Source organism: Ranitomeya imitator, chromosome 4 (assembly GCF_032444005.1).
Source record: "Ranitomeya imitator isolate aRanImi1 chromosome 4, aRanImi1.pri, whole genome shotgun sequence".
NCBI classification, from domain to species: Eukaryota; Metazoa; Chordata; class Amphibia; order Anura; family Dendrobatidae; genus Ranitomeya; species Ranitomeya imitator.
In genome coordinates, this window is record NC_091285.1 from 445,080,123 (window position 1) to 445,101,840 (window position 21,718).

At 42.8% G+C, this 21,718-nt stretch overlaps 1 protein-coding gene and 1 long non-coding RNA gene across 2 annotated transcripts in view; one reads left to right on the forward strand and one right to left on the reverse strand.

The window, feature by feature from the left end:
• The window catches only part of CSPG4 (chondroitin sulfate proteoglycan 4), an 87,051-nt gene that overhangs the window by 58,732 nt on the left and 6,601 nt on the right, over window positions 1–21,718 (forward strand). Inside the window, exons 5-8 of the mRNA XM_069765667.1 lie at window positions 19,092–19,287; window positions 20,555–20,686; window positions 20,768–20,928; window positions 21,288–21,471. Of these exons, the coding sequence (XP_069621768.1) occupies window positions 19,092–19,287; window positions 20,555–20,686; window positions 20,768–20,928; window positions 21,288–21,471 (673 nt within the window). The remainder of the gene's footprint in view (window positions 1–19,091; window positions 19,288–20,554; window positions 20,687–20,767; window positions 20,929–21,287; window positions 21,472–21,718) is intronic.
• Window positions 1–21,718, reverse strand: part of LOC138676408 (uncharacterized) — a 94,993-nt gene that overhangs the window by 51,195 nt on the left and 22,080 nt on the right. The gene's annotated exons all lie outside the window — the stretch shown is intronic.

Here is a 21,718-nt window from a genome sequence, read left to right on the forward strand (position 1 = left end):
TTCTGGGACTGCTGCTTCACTGCTGTACACCCTCTGGGCACTTCATACAGGGACTGCAGAGGCAGGGGGCCCCCTTTCTAGGTGGGGGCCCCAGGCGACTGCCTGGTCTGCCTGTGCCAAACGCCGGCCCTGACACTTGTAAACGCTAGTGTTTAGCGGGAAAACGCTTGCCAATTCCGCATGCGTTTTTCCCACGGCAAGGAGTTCCAGAATTGCCGTGGAAATTTCCGTGGCAATGTGCACATAACCTTAAATGGTAGAAGTTTGGGACCACCAGAAGTCTTCCTAGACCTGGCCGTCCAGATTAACTGATGTAAAGAAGAACCGCAAATCATTGTGGCGGAGCTTCATATATGCAGTAGGGAGATGGAAGAAAGTTCCACAAAGTCAACTATCACTGTAGCCCTCCACCAGTAGGGCCTTTATGGCAGAGTGCCCTGACGGAAGCCTCTCCTCAGTGCAAGACATATGAAAGCCCGCATAGAGTTTGCTAAAAAAAGCACATGAAGGACTCCCAGACTATGAGAAATAAGATTCTCTGGTCTGATGAGACGAAGATAGACCTTTTTGGTGCTAATTCTAAGCGGGTGTGTGAAAAAAAACCAGGCACTGCTCATCACCTGCCCAATACAATCCCAAGAGTGAAATGTGGTGGCAGCATCATGCTACAGGGGTGTTATTCAGCTGCAGGGACAAGACGACTGGTTGCCATTGAAGGAAACGTGAATGCGGCCAAGTACAGAGATATCCTGGATGAAAACCTCTTCCAGAGTGCTCTGGACCAGGGCCGGCGTCAGCACCCGGCGCACCGGGCAAATGCCGGGGCCCTGGGGACAGAGGAGGGCCCACTCATGCTGTCATAGATACAGCTGGGAGAGCAAAGCAGGAGAACATGCTCTCTCCGCCCATAAAGTCACTGCTGGCTGCGTTCTCTTAACCCCTATGTGCCAGCTCTGACACAAGCATCTTCTCAGTCAGTCAGTGCAGCCAGGCAGGCACACATAGGGGTTAAGAGAAGGCAGCCAGTGTGACATTGTTTGTGGGCGGAGAGAGCATGTTCTGTGCTCTGCTCTCTGCCCCTGGCTGTCTGCCGTGCTGCTGAAGTTATGAGGCAGATTCAGGAGGAGCTCCTAGTCCTACCGGTGCCTGAGTGAGTGGCGCTGCTATATACTACATGGGCTGCGCTGCTATATACTACGTGGGCTGCGCTGCTATATACTACGTGGGATGCGCTGCTATATACTACTTGGGCTGCGGTGCTATATACTACGTAGGCTGCGCTGCTATATACTATGTGGGCTGCTGCTATATACTACGTGGGCTGCGCTGCTATATACTACGTGGGCTGCGCTGCTATATACTACGTGGGCTGCGCTGCTATATACTACGTGGGATGCGCTGCTATATACTACTTGGGCTGCGGTGCTATATACTACGTAGACTGCGCTGCTATATACTATGTGGGCTGCTGCTATATACTACGTGGGCTGCGCTGCTATATACTACGTGGGCTGCGCTGCTATATACTACGTGGGCTGCGCTGCTATATACTACGTGGGCTGCGCTGCTATATACTACGTGGGCTGCGCTGCTATATACTACGTGGGCTGCTGCTATATACTACGTGGGCTGCGCTGCTATATACTACGTGGGCTGCGCTGCTATATACTACGTGGGCTGCGCTGCTATATACTACGTGGGCTGCGCTGCTATATACTACGTGGGCTGCGCTGCTATATACTACGTGGGCTGCGCTGCTATATACTACGTGGGCTCGGCTGCGCTGCTATATACTACGTGGGCTGCGCTGCTATATACTACGTGGGCTGCGCTGCTATATACTACGTGGGCTGCGCTGCTATATACTACGTGGGCTGCGCTGCTATATACTACGTGGGCTGCGCTGCTATATACTACGTGGGCAGTGTTATATACTACATGGCTGTGTTTATATGCGATCATGAATCGGGGTATGTGTTAAAGGGGGGGCCCACTGAGACTCTTTCGCCCGGGGCCCTCAAAAACCTGAAGCCGGCCCTGCTCTGGACCTCAGACTTGGCCGAAGGTTCACCTTCCAACAAGACAATAACCCTAAGCACACAGCTAAAATAACAAAGGAGTGGCTTCAGAACAACTCTGTGACCATTCTTGACTGGCCCAGCCAGAGCCCTGACCTAAACCCAATTGATCATCTCTGCAGAGGCCTGAAAATGGCTGTCCACCAACGTTCACCATCCAACATGACAGAACTGGAGAGGATCTGCAAGGAAGAATGGCAGAGGATCCCCAAATCCAGGTGTGAAAAACCCGTTGCATCATTCCCAAGACTCATGGCTGTACTAGCTCAAAAGGTGCTTCTACTCAATACTGAGCAAAAGGTCTGAATACTTATGACCATGTGATATTTCAGTTTTTCTTTATTCATATATTTGCAAAATGTTCCACATTTCTGGTTTTTTTTAAGTCAAGATGGGGTGCAGAGTGTACATTAATGAGAAAAAAATGAACTTTTATGAAGTTACCAAAATGGCTGCAATGAAACAAAGAGTGAAAAATTTAAAGGGGTCTGAATACTTTCTGTACCTACTGTATTATGATGTGGCTTGCATTCATAGAAGATTGTGATTTTTCTCTATACATAGCAGTGCTCAAGTCCCCCAAAGGGGACTAACACATACAGTAGAAAGGGAAAAAAGTTTATAAAAATATGTAGGAAAAAAAACACAAGTTCAAACCATATGCCTTTTGCCCCATTAAAAATATATATATTTTTTAAAAATACACATACTTGGTATCGCTGCGTTCATAAAAGTCCAATCTATCAAAATATAAAGTAAATTAATCCAACTGGCAAACGGCATAACAACAAAAAAAAAACACCAAAACTATGGGCTTTTTGGCCTTTGCAACATTGCAGTAAGATGTAATAATACGCAATCAAAACATCAGATTTACTCCAAAATGGTATTAGTAAAAACGTAAGCTATAGGAGCAAAAAAAAACCCCGACAGTTCCATATCCCCCAAGAATGAGCAAAGTCCTGAGAAAAGGTGCCGACATATGCGCACTGCAATACTTTGGTCTGCCCTCAGCAGGGCAGTGAGAAAAATGCCTGCGCAGGAGCACGATGAAGGACATTGTGTGGCTGATTTCAAGAAAAAAGGGGGTGCCGTATCAAGACCAGCGACGTCCATCGAACCAGACCATGCCGTAGGTGAGTATAATGAATTATTTATTTTGTGTTATGCAAAACGCATTGGGGACATATTGACAGCATCCTAGAATGCTGAATATGAGGGCTTACAGGTGCAACTTTATATGGGAAATACTTTATATGGGAAAAACCTGGTGACAGGTTTCCTTTAATAGTGTACATGATGCTGGCTAGCCTCTCATGGTGTCATGAGGGTTTAAAGTTCTGCAGGGGGCTTTGTGTTTAGTCCACGCATCTACCATTTTTATTCACATTCGCGAGAGAAAACCAAATTTGTCAGATCCTCTATTGGCATCTAGTTCTGTTCACAGATGAAAGCAGGTAGAGTCTGAAAAGTCTGTGGTAAACATTATGCTGCCTACCACATCATCCAGCGTGACTGGTTTAACTGTGGGTCAGAGATGGTATGGTGAAGCATATCATCGGAAGGTCACACAAACATCCATATCAAAAAAGTTCCTGGGGTGGAGCTTCAGACCCAACATTGATACAATGGCCCTGATATTGTCTTAGTACAGGACATTGTCCGATCACCTTTGGCCAGATCATGTAACCAGTTTTCTTAATGATGAAGGCATTGATAATTTTGACTTGCCCTCAGTATCCATAGTGTTCCTGAGGTTGTTAATTAACACTATGTATCAAAGCATCAGATGCCATCAAGTAGTTCCACAAGCTGTTTTGGAGTTCATTGATGCTCTGATTCAGTGTAACCTGGTGCGAGGCGATAGCCTTGGGCAAGGACGAGTTTCTGATGCCCGGCACATTACATGAAGGTGGGGTTCTGGCTGGGTGTGTGGACTTTGTCTTTGGGGCACTATGCCCTTGCAGGCAGCATGTTACTGATGACTTTGGTTGGCCAAAAGCAGATGTTGAGGACTTCAATGACAGAGACTACCAATCAACAATAAACAGTCTTTTACTAAGCAGCAACTTGGTGGGAACTATGTATATTAGATAGTGGGTGCAAAACTTCACAAACGTTTCCTTTAACACCCGCATCTTAATCATCTTCACATACATTTTTCCTGTCCTTCTCAGAATGACTTGATTATGTCTCACTCAGTCTTAAATCTTCACCACTACCCAGCACAGTACTACAGTCCAGGAGGTGACAGTCCTATTCCCAACCCACCGTTCCACTTCCTCTTCACTCTTTATGGAACTAGTTTGCCAATATGGCCGGTACTTAGCTTTGGGGCCGCACTGCTAGGCGTCTTGTCACAGGACCCGTCTCTAAGTGCATCACTCCGTCCTTCGGTCACTTCTCTCTTTTCATCTCTCTCTTTACTCAGGATTATGCTACCCCCTGCCTTGGTCTCCACTGATGTCAGGGACATATATTTGCTTGCAAAACTATTCAGGGCAGCACGGTGGCTCAGTGGTTAGCACTGCAGCCTTGCAGCGCTGGAGTCCTGGGTTCAAATCCCACCAAGGACAACATCTGCAAGGAGTTTGTATATTCTCCCCGTGTTTGCATGGGTTTCCTCCGACATACTGATAGGGAATTTAGATTATGAGCCCCATTGGGGACAGCAATGATAATATGTGTAAAGTGCTGCACAATATGTTAGTGCTATATAAAAATACAAATTATTATTATTTATTCACCCCCTTGGCTTTTTACCTATTTTGTTATATTAGAATGTGCTTAAATATTTTTGTAATCTGATTTGTGTGATATATCAGCACTAAATAGTCTAAGTTGATGAAGTAAAGTGAGAAAAAGGTTCAAATAACTAAAAATTGGCATATGCATTCACCGATTTTGCTATGTAGTCCCTAACTTTTTTTAGTGCAAGCAATTATCTTCATAAGTCACATGCTTAGGGAAAGAGACCATCTGTTTGCAATCTAAGTGTCACATGGTCTGTCTGTGCATAGACACCTTTTCTGAAAGGCCACAAAGGTTGCAACACCATTAAGCAAGAGTCACCACTAACCAAACAGCACCATGAAGACCAAGGAGTTCTCCAAACAAGACAGGGACAAAGTTGTTGAGAAGTACAAGTCAGGGTTGGGTAAAATAAAAAATATCCCAATATTTCATGATCCCCCAGAGCACCATCAAATCCATTATCAAAGTACCACAACAAATCTGTCAAGAGAGGGCCAATCACCAATCCTCTCAGCCCAGGAGGGAATCAGAGAGGCAGCACAGAAACCTGAACGAGCCGCAGAGTTCCAAAGTAGAGACTGGGGTATCTGTCCATGCGACTACAATAAGCCACACACTCCATGGAAGTGGCCTTTATGGAAATGTGGGCAGAAAAAGTCTTTACATACACACACAAATTGTAAAGCTCCTTTTGAGTGTGCTAAAAGAAAGGTGAGAGACTCACCAAATGTATAGAGAAAGGTGCTATGGTCAGATGAAACCAAATTTGAACTTTTTGGCCACCAAAGTAAACGCGATGTCTGGCGCCAAACCAACATAGTTCATCACCTCAAGAGCACCATCCCCACAGTGCAGCATGGTGGTGGCAGCATCATGCTGTGGAGATGTTTTTCGGCAGCAGAGATAGAGAAAATGGTCCGAGTTGAGGGGAAGATGGAAGGTGCAAAATAGAGGGACATTCTTGAGCAAAATCTGTTTCAGTCTGACAGTGATTTGAGACTGAGGTGGAGGTTCACCTTCTAACAAAATAATGACCCAAAGCATACTGCTAAAGAAACATGTAAATGTTTTGATGTGGCTTAGTCAAAGCCCAGACCTTAATGCAATTGAGAATCTGTGGTCAGACTTAAAGATTGCTGTTCATAAGTGTGAGGGATTTTTTTGCGCCCAGCGTTTATGTTTTTACTTTGAGGAATAGGCAAAAATCCCAGTGGCAAGATGTGGAAAGCTCATAGAGACTTATCCAAAGTGACTTGCAGCTGTAATTGCCACAATAGGAGGCTCTACAAAGTACTTTACTTTTTTACTTTGACTTTTTTTTTTACTTTGACTTTGGTGGGTGAATAGTTATGCACAATTAAGTTTTCAGTTGTTTTGGCGTTTGTTGTTTGCTTCACAATAAAAAGAAAACCAAATGTTCACAGTTGTAGGCATGTTCTTTACATGAATTGATGCAAATCCTCAAAAAAACAGTGAAATTTTAAGGTTTTGAGGTAGCAAAGCACAAAAAATGCCAAGGGCGTTGAATACTTTCACAAGCCACTGTAGTTCCGCTTTTACTGCATGCTGGGTCCTTCCTGGCAGGAAACTGTCTCTGTCCCTTCACCTTAGCCCCTCCTACTCTGGGCTAGTCCCAAATATTAACCCTAAGTCTCCCTACTGTTGGGAAAAACACAACACTATCACCAATAAAGCATGTCACAATGCACATTACACATTAGAATACACTGCAGCAATACAGGTGTCTTCAAGGGGGAATGTGGGCTGTATGTCCATATCCTTAAAACAGGTCTGAGAGTAAATACCCCAGGACGCCATCCACCGTCTCATCAGGAACATGTCCAGACATCGGAAGTGCATGGAGGCCATACAGAATAATGAATCACTTTATGGGTTGCGTGACAAAATTAACACAGATTCAAATCACACTATGATTTCTATTTTTTTATCTTGATTTCCAAGGGTAATTTGAAATCCAGTCCTCAGTTGGTTAATGAGTTTGGTTGCCATTAACCATTCCTATGCCATTTTGTTCACAACTAATTAACGCACGCAATTTATATCAGTAAAAAATGTCAAATTGAAACCGTCACTCAGAAAGATCTTTACTATTTTTAGCAGTTTAATATTGGAAACATCTTTGGCTGACTTGCAATATAGTGACACCAAAACTAATGATTGCACAAAAATGAATGAAATAATAAAATTATATAAATTCAACATCACCATAATCATCCTGACCACAGAATAAAATTAACACCTTATGCACCATGTGAATAGTGCAATATTTTCAATGTAAAAAAAAAGAATGGCAGAAATGCTGTTTTTTTCATTACTCCATAGATAAAAGAAAATCAGTTCTATGTACCCCAAAATGGTGCCATAGACGATCACAAGTCATTGGGCACAAAGAAAAACAATCATTCATACAGAAAGTAAAAAAAAAAAAATCAATAAATAAAATGTTGGTTCATGAAATGTGACAATGAAAAAACTGAAAAACAGTTTGTTTATTAAAGCCAAAATATGCCCGGGTCCTTGTGGGTTAAAATCTGAAACATCTGTTTATATATACAGAATATTAGGGGTTTTTTCTCTACATTTTCAGCTTTTGCCAGTTTAATGAGTTTAATCTTTTCCTCGTACTCCACCAAGCCATTAATAATAAAAAAAATGAGCAATACATTCCTTATTCCATTTGGGCATAAATTCTTCATTCCAGAGATAATGTCCGGCCATGATGCATCTCCCAGTCTCTTTGCAATTTGAGCAAAATCAACAATCCCCAAATCTGTAGTGTGCAATGTTCTGCTTAAGGAATTTAAAATCAATTTCCTCTCATTTATAAATACACCTAACATGCCTCTGACTTGTCTGACTTTTTTTTTATTATTAATTTTTAGGATAAATGTATTTTTTTATCCATCCGCTCACAAAGCAGAATTGTTCTAAAAAGGAACATAGGTGGAGAACTTCTTTAATTTCTGTAAACAAGGTTATAACAGGGAATGTTCAGTTGTTTCTTCCAGGAAGCATTTCATTACCTTATCAAAAGTGATAAGGACTAAAGCATTGACTTCAGAAGTCTTGTTTTCCTGTTCTCAGAGGCTATTTAAAAGACAATGACAAGATTTTCCTTCTCTTTACATACCTAAAATAGCCAAATGATGTATAGTTGCTGTCTATCGCTGAAGATAACAACTTGTACTAGGGCTCCCAGATATATACAGTACAGACCAAAAGTTTGGACACACGTTCTCATTTAAAGATTTTTTCTGTATTTTCATGACTATGAAAATTGTACATTCACACTGAAGGCATCAAAACTATGAATTAACACATGTGGAATTATATACTTAACAAAAAAGTGTGCAACAACTGAAATTATGTCTTATATTCTAGGTTCTTCAAAGTAGCCACGTTTTGCTTTGATGACTGCTTTGCAAAATCTTGGCATTCTCTTGATGAGCTTCAAGTGGTAGTCACCGGGAATGGTCTTCACTTCACAGGTGTGCCCTGTCAGGTTTAATAAGTGGGATTTCTTGCCGTATAAATGGTGTTGGGACCATCAGTTATGTTGTGCAGAAGTCTGGTGGATACACAGCTGATAGTCCTACTGAATAGACTGTTAAAATTTGTATTATGGCAAGCAAAAAGCAGCTAAGTAAAGAAAAACGAGTGGCCATCATTACTTTAAGAAATGAAGGTCAGTCAGTCTGAAAAATTGGGAAAACTTTGAAAGTGTCCCCAAGTGCAGTGGCAAAAACCATCAAGCGCTACAAAGAAACTGGCTCACATGGGGACCGCCCCAGGAAAGGAAGACCAAGAGTCACCTCTGCTTCTGAGGATAAGTTTATCCGAGTCATCAGCCTCAGAAATCGCAGGTTAACAGCAGCTCAGATTAGAGACCAGGTCAATGCCACAGAGTTCTAGCAGCAGACACATCTCTACAACAACTGTTAAGAGGATACTTTGTGCAGCAGGCCTTCATGGTAAAATAGCTGCTAGGAAACCACTGCTAAGGACAGGCAACAAGCAGAAGAGACTTGTTTGGGCTAAAGAACACAAGGAATGGACATTAGACCAGTGGAAATCTGTGCTTTGGTCTGATGAGTCCAAATTTGAGATCTTTGGTTCCAACCACCGTGTCTTTGTGCGACGCAGAAAAGGTGAACGGATGGACTCTACATTCCTGGCTCCCACAGTGAAGCATGGAGGAGGAGGTGTGATGGTGTGGGGGTGCTTTGCTGGTGACACTGTTGGGAATTTATTCAAAATTGAAGGCATATTGAACCAGCATGGCTACCACAGCATCTTGCAGCGGCATGCTATTCCATCCGGTTTGCGTTTAGTTGGACCATCATTTATTTTTCAATAGGACAATGAGCCCAAAAACACACCTACAGGCTGTGTAAGGACTATTTAACCAAGAAGGAGAGTGATGGGGTGCTACGCCAGATCGAGATGGTTTGGGGTGAGCTGGACCGCAGAGTGAAGGCAAAAGGACCAACAAGTGCTAAGCTTCTTCTTGAAGCTCATCAAGAGAATGCCAAGAGTGTGCAAAGCAGTCATCAAAGCAAAAGGTGGCTACTTTGAAGAACCTAGAATATAAGACATAATCTCAGTTGTTTCACACTTTTTTGTTAAGTATCTAATTCCACATGTGTTAATTCATAGTTTTGATGCCTTCAGTGTGAATGTACAATTTTCATAGTCATGAAAGTACAGAAAAATCTTTAAATGCAAAGGTGTGTCCAAACTTTTGGTCTGTACTATATATATATATATATATATATATATATATATATATATATATATATATACACGCACACACATACATACACACAATAGTTTGTACCTTTCGTGAATTTTAAAAATTTGCTGTGAAGCTTTATCTATGCTACGAAAAAAATCTATTCTGGCACAGAAAACAATGATGGAGTTGGGAAGTGATAAATAGCATAAACAATAGGTTTAAAAGGACTATCCCCCAATGTTTTACAAAAAAAATGGTCAAAAATTGTTCAAAATAAAAAAGCAAAATACAGTACAGTATAGCTTATGCCCACCCTCTTCCTGTGAAGCGCTGGTTCTCTCCACAGTCTCACTATATCTTCTTTTTGCATGTAACCACTGCAGCCCATTACTGGGTGCAGAAGTGTTTGTGTCACCACTGCAGTTGGGGATCGACTACAGTGGTCATATGTCTATACAAAAAAAAACAGGATGTACCAAAATTAGGCATTTATGGTATATCCTGTGTAAATGTCTTAAGAGGTTGTCTACTACTTTTACATTGATAACCTATCCTAAGGAAAGGTCAGCAATGTCTGACACCCGGCACCCCCGACGCTCAGCTGTGATCGGTGTTAGCGTCCTCCCGCTGGAAGTAGTCACTTGCCAAGCTACTCCATCTTCTGGTAGTGGCCGAGGCTTGGTACTGCACATCCGCCTCCTATTCAAAATCAATAGGAGGCAGATGTGGAGTACCCTGGGGTCAGGGCCGATGTTAGGGGCAGGCAGCTGCCTAGGGCCCCTGCTCCTCCAGGGGCCCCCAGCCAGTGGCTGCTATAGGGCCCTTGAGTAAGAAGGGCCTGGCGCCGCCCACCCCCCTACCTTCAATCGCGCATTCAATTTATCGGCATCATAGATGCTGATACAGTTGGAAGCAGTGATGAAGGAGAGAGCATCATGTGATGCTCCCTCTCCCTTCCCTCCCCCTCTGCGTTTACAAGCAGTGGGGCTAATGAGAGGCTCTGTAGAAGCCAGAGCAGCAAGGTAACGAGGAGAGGTAAGTATTGTGTGTGCGTTTGTGTGAGTGAGAGAGTGTGTGTGTGATTGCACTATAGTGTGCATCTGTCGCACTATACTGTGTGTGGGTAACTGCACTATACTGTGTTGTGTGTTTGTGTCTGCTGCACTACACTGTATGTGGGGGACTGCACTATACTGTATTGTGTGTGTCTGCAGCACTATACTATGTGTGGGAGGACTGCACTATACTGTGTGTGGGGGGCTGCATTATACTTTGTGTTTGTGGGGGGACTGAATTATACTGTGTGTGGGGCTGCATTATACTCTGAGGGGCTGCTTTATATTCTCGGGGGATGCATTATACTGTATGTGTGGGGTGGGCTGCATTATACTCTGAGGGCACTGCATTATACTCGGGGGCTGCATTATACTATGAAGGAGCTGCATTATACTCGGGGAGCTGCATTATACTCTGAGGGCGCTGCATTATACTCTGAGGGGACTACATTATACTGTCAGGGGACTGCATTATACTCTCAGAGTGCTGCATTCAATGAACACATGTGGATTCACCTGCGTTCAATAGCCGGCAGCCCTTTGGGTGCAGCGTGTACCTAGGCCAGGAAACAAGCGTCAAAACGACTTCAATATTGTTGATCGCGCTCGTTTAGCAGCCTGAACTCAGCACTTGTAAAAAATACAACCAAATTTTTTCTGTGTGATGGTGCAATATGTGAGAATTTGGGGCCCCACTTCAAACTTTTGTCCAGGGCCCCACTTTATCTAAAACCGGCCCTGCCTGGGGTGGCCACTATCAGAAGATGGAGCAGCTTGGCAAGTGAGTACTTACGGCCGGCGGAAGTAGCGACCAACACGGATAACAGTTTATCAGATGGGGTGCCATGTGTCGGACGAGCAGACATTGATGACTTATTCCAAGGATAGATCATCAATGTTAAAGTAGTGGAAAACCTCTTTAAATTAAAATTCGCCTTTAGGCCGGGGTCACACTCAGCGTAGGGAAATACAGTCCATTTTTTACAGGCGCAATACGCAGAAATGATCCCAGAACAGTGATCCGTATGTCATCCGTAGGCAGGGTGTGGCTGCGTATTTTACGCATGTTCACAGAGAAGAAAAGAATATCTTTGGGGACCTATATCCTTAAAAAATTCACACAAAAAAATCCCGTGTTAATTAGATAAAAATTACCTTTATTATTAATATATTAAAAACCAACAAAATAGGTGCACTACACAAACCATCACCATGACAGCAACATATCATAGAAAAGACCAGGGTGGTGCCTAGCCCTGTACTGCACTACCTGCACCCTGCCTGCCAGCGGAGGTTGGCACCCTATAATCCTGCGCAATTGGCACCCCCGCTCACCGTCGACTATCCCTCCTATCCCTATTGGGCCCTAACAGGATGGGATAAGAACACATAAACAGTCATAACAAATCATAATCGTTTGTATGATTGAAGCAAAATTGGGGTCTATAATGCTATCTACTCTGGCCCTACCTGTCAGTGGAGGTTGGCACCCTATAGTAGTACGACAGTGGCGCCCCCACTCCACGACGACTCTCCACTAACCTGTCCCTTGTTAGATGATTACGGGTATAATATGTAATAAGGTGCTGTAGTGCTTATCAAAAATATAAATGCTCCCCAGGGTACATATATATGTACGGATCCCCTTGGTATGACACTCATTCGTAATGCATGTAATCCAGACACAATGCAGTTTGATGTACAGAAATCACAAGTATCTGGCCCAGTGCACATCCAGATCACCCTGGTGCACTAATCATTACCAAATATATACAATCAACAATCAATCGGTGTCACCACTGTTCGGACTCCAAACAATAGACCTCAGTCAATCGGTCTTCTTGCTATAAGGATACAGTACAAAACCCTTGGGTACACCCATATATATTGCTTATATGTCTGTAAGCGTATCCCTTCTATACTCGACACGTTTCCCCTCACTATTGCATGAGGTTCATCAGGAGCAATACATATTTCTAAAGGGTTACTTAGCTCATCATAATTGGTGTGTCATAACCGATACATGGTACAGCATCTCAGGGCGGATCCCCTCTTGATATGGTGCCTCGGAGAAAGTGCCAAAGTGCATGCGCTTTATACCTTCCATCCTAATCATTACTCCCACCTGGTAGCTCGGCGTGCGTGTCAGCATAAACATCCGGTATACTGTTAGCATTCCGGATGTGAATCGTGGTCCTGGTCACATGACCCTGGATCCTACAGTGTGATGTGCGCATGTAGAGATCTACCGCGCACGCACTGACGCTACAGCGCTCCATAAGTGCGTCCCATTTTCTGCGCCTGCGTGCCCAACATTAAACTCAGTATAGGGAGCGGTGATATAGCGAACGCGCATGCGCAAGCACTGAGAACGCACCAGCGTTCAAAATACAGGTCTCATTACTGCGTCTGCGTGCCTTTCACTATGTCTAATATAGGAGGCGCCCACTTTGTTAATGCGCGTGCGTATCAGCATAAACATCCGGTTAGCGTTCCGGATGTAAACCGTGGTCCTGGTCACACGACCCTGGATCCTGCAGTGTGATGTGCCCATGTAGAGTTCTACCGCGCACGCGCTGACGCTACAGCGTTCCATAAGCGCGTCCCATAACCTCCGCTGGCAGGCAGGGTGCAGGTAGTGCAGTACAGGGCACCACCCTGGTCTTTTCTATGATATGTTGCTGTCATGGTGATGGTTTGTGTAGTGCACCTATTTTGTTGGTTTTTAATATATTAATAATAAAGGTAATTTTTATCTAGTTAACACAGGGGATTTTTTTCTGTGTATTTTACGCATGCCATCCTCCGTATGTAATCCGTATGGCATCCGTACTGCATTTTTTTTCTCGCAACCTTGCAAAATGGACATATAATGGATCCATGGGCTCAAATATTCCTGAAAACATATATACAGTCTATATACACTGTATGCAGAATTATTAGGCAAGTTGTATTTTGATCATATGATACTTTTTATACATGTTGTCCTACTCCAAGCTGTTCAGTCTTGAGAGCCAACTACCAATTAAGTAAATCAGGTGATGTGCATCTCTGTAATGAGGAGGGGTGTTGTCTAATGACATCAAAACCCTATATAAGGTGTGCTTAATTATTAGGCAACTTCCTTTCCTTTGGCAAAATTGGTCAGAAGAGAGATTTGAAGGGCTCTGAAAAGTCCAAAATTGTGAGATGTCTTGCAGAGGGATGCAGCAGTCTTGAAATTGCCAAACTTTTGAAGCATGATCACCGAACAATCAAGAGTTTCATGGCAAATAGCCAACAGGGTCGCAAGAAGCGTGTTGGGCATAAAAGGCGCAAAATAACTGCCCATGAATTGAGGAAAATCAAGCGTGAAGCTGCCAAGATGCCATTTGCCACCAGTTTTGCCATATTTCAGAGCTGCAACGTTACGGGAGTAACAAAAAGCACAAGGTGTGCAATACTCAGGGACATGGCCAAGGTAAGGAAGGCTGAAAAACGACCACCTTTGAACAAGAAACATAAGATAAAACGTCAAGACTGGGCCAAGAAATATCTTAAGCCTGACTTTTCAAAGGTTTTATGCTCCCTCCACCATAGTTTGTTTTTATCTTTTTTTAAGGAGGAAAGCTTGACTATGGGGAATAGAAGTATTTTACTAATAGAAACAACTTGTTTTTTGCATTTGTACAATGTCTGCCAGAAAATGTGGAGATGTAAGTTACCATTAGTGATAATCTGATCATAAATCACATGGTCGTCCCCCATTAAGACAAATACGTTAATGTCTGGAAACATCCTTTGGAAAAGGCCTCCCTGATATATTCAATGACAGATTTGCCAGTGGTCTCTCCTAATAGGGTAATTTCCCAGTACAGGAAAAAGATCATTAGTAAAGAAGGCATTAGGCAGACGTAAATTCTCTCTGCGTATGTGAAAATCTAACATGAATGAAAACTACTAAATAGAGGTATATTCAGCCCATATAAATATATCACAATCCTCCTGCTTAGTCATAAAAATGACAATTTTTTGCAGGTTGTAGTATGTTTAGCTTTGTATTTAAAGGGATTGGTGAGTACTTTCCAGGTCCCTTTCATGTGGACTAACTCCCATAGATAAGCATTTCACTAAACATCATGCTTTGTCAAATCCTTCTGCAACCTGAGCTGCAACCTGAGCTGCAACCTGAGCTGCAACCTGAGCTGCAACCTGAGCTGCAACCTGAGCTGCAACCTGAGCAGCAACCTGAGCTACTCTTCTGCTCACAGCTTCTGCTTCCTGTGATGTCACATCAGATTCTCCCTCACTTCTGGGCCCTGGAAACTGCTGGAGTGAGGGAGCGGTCTTCAGTATGGGCGGGTGGGGCTTGCTGCATCAGTGGGAGAGGCTTTATTCAGCAGAGCTCACTCATTATCTGTGAATGCTCATGCCGCCAGCTCTCCCTGCAGCCCCAGCTCTTTCACCTCTATCTGTATGTATACAGCTCGGTCTATATACATGTACACACACACTGCTGTATCCCGTCTAATGTATATACACACTGCTGTATTCCCGGTGTAATGTATATGCACTCAGATATCACTAATATACAGTGAATACACCAGCAACCCAATCACAGACCTCAAGCTGCAATGCTGACACACTGCTGCTGCTGGAGAGAAATTATAGGTCTGCGCTCTCCATAGTAATTTAACAATGACCAGTATAAAGCACACAATGAATCTCCGTGCTATTAGTATAATCAAAACAACTGCTTAACGGGCAATGCCATACACCAAATACAACTGCATCGCAACAATATGATCACATTCACCTGCATTATGGTCAGCACATTTGAAAACATTTGTGACTCTGTGTTGCAGGAAGTTGCAATGCGCCATGAAGGGAAATTAATAGCTGTGATGTCACCAGGGCTGGTTTTAGACATAGTGGGGCCCTGGGCAAAAGTTTAAAGTGGGACCCCAAATGCTGACATATTGCACCATCACACAAACATTTCTGTTATATTTACATGCGGAGTTCAGGCCGTTAAATGAGCGTGATCGACAATAATGAAGTCGTTCCTCGCTTGTTTCCCGGCCTGTTTAATCTGGCTGAGGTATAGTATACTATAATGCACTCCCCATGGTCCTTGATAGAGTATAATGCAGCCCACCATACACACACAGTATAATGCAACCCCCTCAGAGTATAATGCAGCCCCCTACACACACAGTATAATGCAGCGCCTCCACACACTCATACAGTATAATTCAGCACCCCACACAAACATACACAAAAACAAAATAGTGCAGCCCCCCACACACAGTATAATGCAGCCCCCCACACACAGTATAGTGCAGCCCTGCACACACAGTGTAGTACAGACACACACCTACCTTACCTCTGCTCCTTGTTCCACTGCTGCTCTGGCTTCTGCAGAGTGCTTCATCAGCTCCACTGCTGGCACATGCTGCTGAGGCAGTGATGGGAGAGGGAGCATCATCTGACGCTGTGTCCTCCATCACTGCTTTCAACTGTATTACTTTTACTCATGGGCCCCATAGTGGCACTGGCTGGGGGCCCATGGAGGAGCGGGGGCCCCAGGCAGCTGCCTGGTCTGCCTGCCCTGGATGTCACAAAGCGACACTGCCATTTCAGTATTGCATGGCACGACACCGTGTAGCCCTAGCCTTAGTGTTTCCTTCCATCCCATGTGTCTCTGTAATGACACCTGTATTTAAGAGATATTTTCAGCAGAACGTTGCCTGTATTGTCAGCAGCTATTGTGAGCGTCCAGTATGATATCCAGATATACATTTGGTTCACTTTCTTTCACAGCACATCAGAATGTTCCATTTTGTAATCCAATATCTAAATCAAAGTTCATTAGAATAGATAGATGGACCATGGATTGGATGACCGATGGAAAAATACATCTGTCTCCTCCATCTGTCATAAACAGCGCAAATGAGAACCCAGCCTAAGGGTATGTTCACACGTGTACTGACGATGTGGAAGTCATCGACTGCAGCAGCTGGTACAATGCTTTCCGGCTTAAAGGGAATTCAGTACAGCATCACAGATTTGCAACATTTTTCTTCAATAAAAGAAATGGCAGTATTAAAAACCCTGTGAAAAAAAACATTGCTCTAATGAATGATATAGCCTTCAAATATGGTCGATACTGCATGTACTGACAATGATTGTTCTATAGTTTTTGTGTTGTGGTCGTCCGAACGTCATAGCTCACCCTTGCATCATATCTGGATACTTATAACGATGATAAAGCAGCTCTATGTCCGCATCACACTTTCTGGATTCCTCTGTGCTTAGCTCATGTTTCATATAGGCAATTTGGACGTGCCCTTGTTGTACACGTGCAGTCACTATCCTGGTTGCCATGTGTACAGCGCTCTCCGTCTGTATACGGTGCTTATTACTTTGTTTACCGCTGCAGCGGGAGACTATTGTCTCTCTCCTCCCACCTTTCCATCAATTATCCACCTGCTACAAGTCATGTGAGCCCTTGCCGAAAACTGACCTGGGAATCTGAGACCAGGGTGATTGATACAGGTGTAGAGACGGCAGAAACATGTCAGCATTGTAAAGCGGACGTGTACTGTCCTCAGAAACCTCCGAAAATTAAAAACTTTTTTTTCTTGGCATCATTGCATATTGTATCATTATAAAACCAGAGAAAGAAAAAAAGGTGTTTGTGATATGAGCACTGTTCAATATATTCAAAGAATTCATAAAATTACCAAAAATAAATGTAAAAAAAATAAAAGGCACATACAGAACCAAACATTTAGATACAAGGTGACATGTCCCTTCTCTTCTCCATTGACCCTATTCTCTGCATCTACCTTGCCTCTTCTTTATTCCCATGTGCTGTAGGTTCACTTTGTGTACTAGTTTTTTTCTTTTCTTTTATTAAGTAGAATTCTGCAGACATCTCTCTGATATCAGAGTTTGTTAACAGTATTCTATTTTATGTATGAAGAGAAAGATTTCTGAATTGTGCACTTATTAGAGCATGGACCATGGGTGGGCAATTCATTATCCTGAGAGGCCACATAAGAAACAGTGACTGTTGTGGATGGCCGAACCAACAGGCTAAAAGGAATTCTACTCAATATTAAATTCTAAGTCATTTCTATTAATATTAATTATATGACTGAATATTGAGCAGAATTAAGTATGCTGACATCCCCTATATACCGCATGAGCCTGTACACAGCCCCCTTATATACCATATAAGTCCATATGCCGAAGAGCCCACATACTACCCCTATATGCCATGAGACCCCACACAGCCTTCTGTGTACAATATGAGCCCCCCATGAACAGCATGTGCCCCACGTGGCCTCCAGTATGCATCATGTGCCCCACGTGGCCTCCGGTATGCAGCATGTGACCCATGTAGCCTCTGATATGCAGCATGTGCTCCACATAGATCCCCTACATATATAACATGTGCCCATGTAGCCCCTCTATATTCATCATGAGCCCCCACATAGCCTCTTATATACAGCATGTGCCCCCCATGGCCCCTTATATACAGCATGTGAACCCCATAGTCCCTTCTGTACAACCTGTGCCACACGTAGCCCCCTATATACAGCATGTGCCCAATGTAGCCCCTCTACATACAGCATGAGCAACCACATGGGCTCTTATATGCAGCATGTGCCCCCCATAGTCTCTTCTAAACAGCATGAGACCCACATAGCTCCCTGTATACAGTATGAGCCCCAACTAGCTCCTTATACACAGCATGAGCCAACTCCTATAAAAAAATAAATTAAAAAAACCCCCACAACAATACATACTCACCTTGCTCTTGTTTCCCTGGCGCTCTGCCTCTGCTCTCCAACACACTGACTCTCTGCAGTGCACAGCTGATGTGATAGAATGACATCATCATGTCTGCTGGCAAAAACGCCGATTAGTGTAAGATGGAGCAAGCCGCATTGTCCTCCACCAATGCATTCAGTGCTGTCTGTCTCCCGAGGGTACGGAGTGGTGACAGTGAGCGGCAGGGGAGAGCACTGTGTGACCCATGAGCCAGTTTCAGCCCTTTGGCTGTCTCGGTCTGTGGGCCAGACCAGAACAGCCAGAGGGCCGAATATGGCCCAAGGCCCACACTTTGCCCAGGTCTGGTGATGACTCTTGGTAATATTTAGCCCTTTCTTCTGCTCTTTTACTTTTTTTAAATGGTCCTATATGTGCCTTGGAATAAAATTGATAATTTGGGGGCATTATTTTTCTTAGTTTTGTGAGTGTATTTTCTAATACTCATTTCACAAACTACCTTTTTTCTCTGTAGTTTGGTTTTGCATGTTATTTTGGTGTGTGGCACTCTATATTTAGTATTAGGACTCAACATTTTGCCCTTTATAGCTTAGATATTTTTAAGTGATAAAACTTGACATATTGATGGTAATTTTACTGTGCATATAACATTTCTTGTTTGCATGCTAGATACTGGAAGGTGACACTACTATTATCACCAGTGGCATCCTACACGCTATTGATGACGACTCCACACCTGAAGACATTGTATATTCTTTCATCCCTCCATCCAATGGAGATGTAATTGTGAGGGGCTTTCCTGATAAAGTTTTTAGCTTTTCACAAAAAGATTTGGAACTGGGAATGGTACAATTCACGCATAAAGGTGAGTTGCCTCAACTATCAAAGTTCATAGACATATCTGGTCTACATCTTTTCAGTCACCAGAAATAGGCACGCGGGTGAATGAATGGTAAAGTGGTTTTTGAGGAATAGGTTATCTGCCGGTGTCTCTAGTGTTTGTTGACCGCAGAGGAGAAGTATAGTTGATTTTATTATTTTTTCTTAGTAGATGCCTATGGGAATTAAAAAAAAACATATTCCTGGAAATACCTCTAAAATTAGTGCAAGCTAGGATAGATAGATATAATTGGGGTAATAGGCCAGTAATATAATGAGAAGCAGGCCAGTGCTTGCCACATATCATTTAAATCCATAAAAAAAGATAAGTAAACATTTATGGATGAATCTGATAGTTGTGCCAGAACATGCCAGTGTAGTACCATGCCAATCATTACAGTTCTGTTAAAATATAAACTTCGGGATGTAAAATGGTCAATGGATGAAGCCAAAGGATAAGTCATTGATTAGAGGAAGACATATGCAATATAATGCCACCATCCAAAACAGTAGTAATATTTTGGCAGCATTTAATCTGTAGATTATGAGGGAAATTTAGTAATTCTGACACTTAATATGCTAATCTTAAATAGCAGAGCATAGGAGTAAACTGAACCAAACTTATTTATAGGCGTCTCTTAATTTGGCAAATCTCTGCCTGTCCAATCACAAGAAAATGAAATCTTCACCTCCTATGAACTGGCATACATTTTCTTTATAATTTTGGCCAAACTATGCTTAAAATTATAGCAAATTTATTGGGCCAACACTGTCAATTATGAAGAGTGGGGATAAGCAAACACTGGTTATACAATGACTTTTCTACCACACAAAAGTTGCATAATGCCCTAGATATGTTCCCCTAATTCTGAAAATACTCCAGTTTTGATATTTTTGTAATTATCCAAATTATATTTTCTATCATTTTCACAAAGACAAGTCCCTTTTAAAATTAAGTGGGTAGAGCAATTAGCTGATCTGGCTTCCTTGATCCTCAGCCATTGTAAAGATCCATTTCTCCTGCATCAACAGCTGCAGAGTATAAAAGCCCATTAATGTATGGACATGCCAGGTCAGCCAGGAAACCTTTCAGGATGTCCAATCTCCTTATAGAGCAACTTATACATACCAATCATTGTTGTAAGAAAAACTCAAGATTAAGGGAGCTATAGGAAAAGCTCTTCCAGTAAAAGAAAGGTTGGAATTAACTACTAAGCAACTAAATTAAAGTCTCTTATTATCCTTTTGTTCAGGAGAGCTGGATGGGGGATTTTTCTTCAAAGTTTCTGATGGAGAAAATGAATCAGAACAATTGTTTTTCCAAATTCGAGCAACTCCAATCACAATCATTATGGAATCACTACAAAATCTTATAGTCTGTCCACGTAAGTAACCAACAATTTCGTCACTCCTCAGTAAGGCAACCTTTATTCTGACATTTAGAATATTTCTTTTTTTTATGGCAGGTTCCCTTCAACAAATAACCAAGCAACATCTAAGTGCATTGACCAATGAGCAGAAGGGCTCCCAGCCTGTACTGATGTATCATATAGAAACCCCCCCACAGATTGGTAAAATTGTACACGGGGGTAGCAGCGAGGTGTTGACCAACTTTACCCAAGAAGAGGTAAGTAGTAGTGATGAGCGAGTATACTTGTTGCTCGGGTGGTCTGAGTATTTGTTAGTGCTCAGAGATTTAGTTTTCGTTGCAACAGCTGAATGATTTACAGCTGCTAGACAGCTTGAATACATGTGGGGATCCCCTAGCAACCAGGCAACCCCCACGTGGTCTCAAGCTGGCTAGCAGCCATAAATCATGCAGCTGAGTCAACAAAAACTAAATCTCCAAGCACTCACAAATACTCGGAAACCACCCGAGCAACGAGTATACTCGCTCATCACTAGTAAGTAGAGTATCCTGCTGCACCTGTTTGTATGTTCCTTATCACTTCTTAAGTCTTGACACACATCTCATTTGCGTTACAGGTAGATTTAGGTTTAGTGTTTTATCAACATCTGGAGTCACCTATCCCATTTTGGAGTGCTCAAGATTTCTTTTCATTCCATCTGCTATCTCCACGTGCAAATTCCCAGCAATTTATATTAAATGTGATAGTGACATTCCAGAGTTTATGTCCACAGCTGCATACAAGGCTCTGGAAGAACACAGGTAAGATTCATTAATAATCATTTTATCTCCATTATTTGTCTGGCCATTACATTAATATCGGCTGAGGCCCAAGAGTTAGGCAAGACTGGATGACTATCCAAGGGGGCCTCTTGACACTACCCTGATGGATTTAAGCTAACAATTTTTTTTTATATAGATAAACCAGTATTAGAGGTGCTTGGTAGTTGCTCCTTATTGAGAACACAAGAAACCAGACATACACGGGGCAAGAAGTTGGGAGGAATGG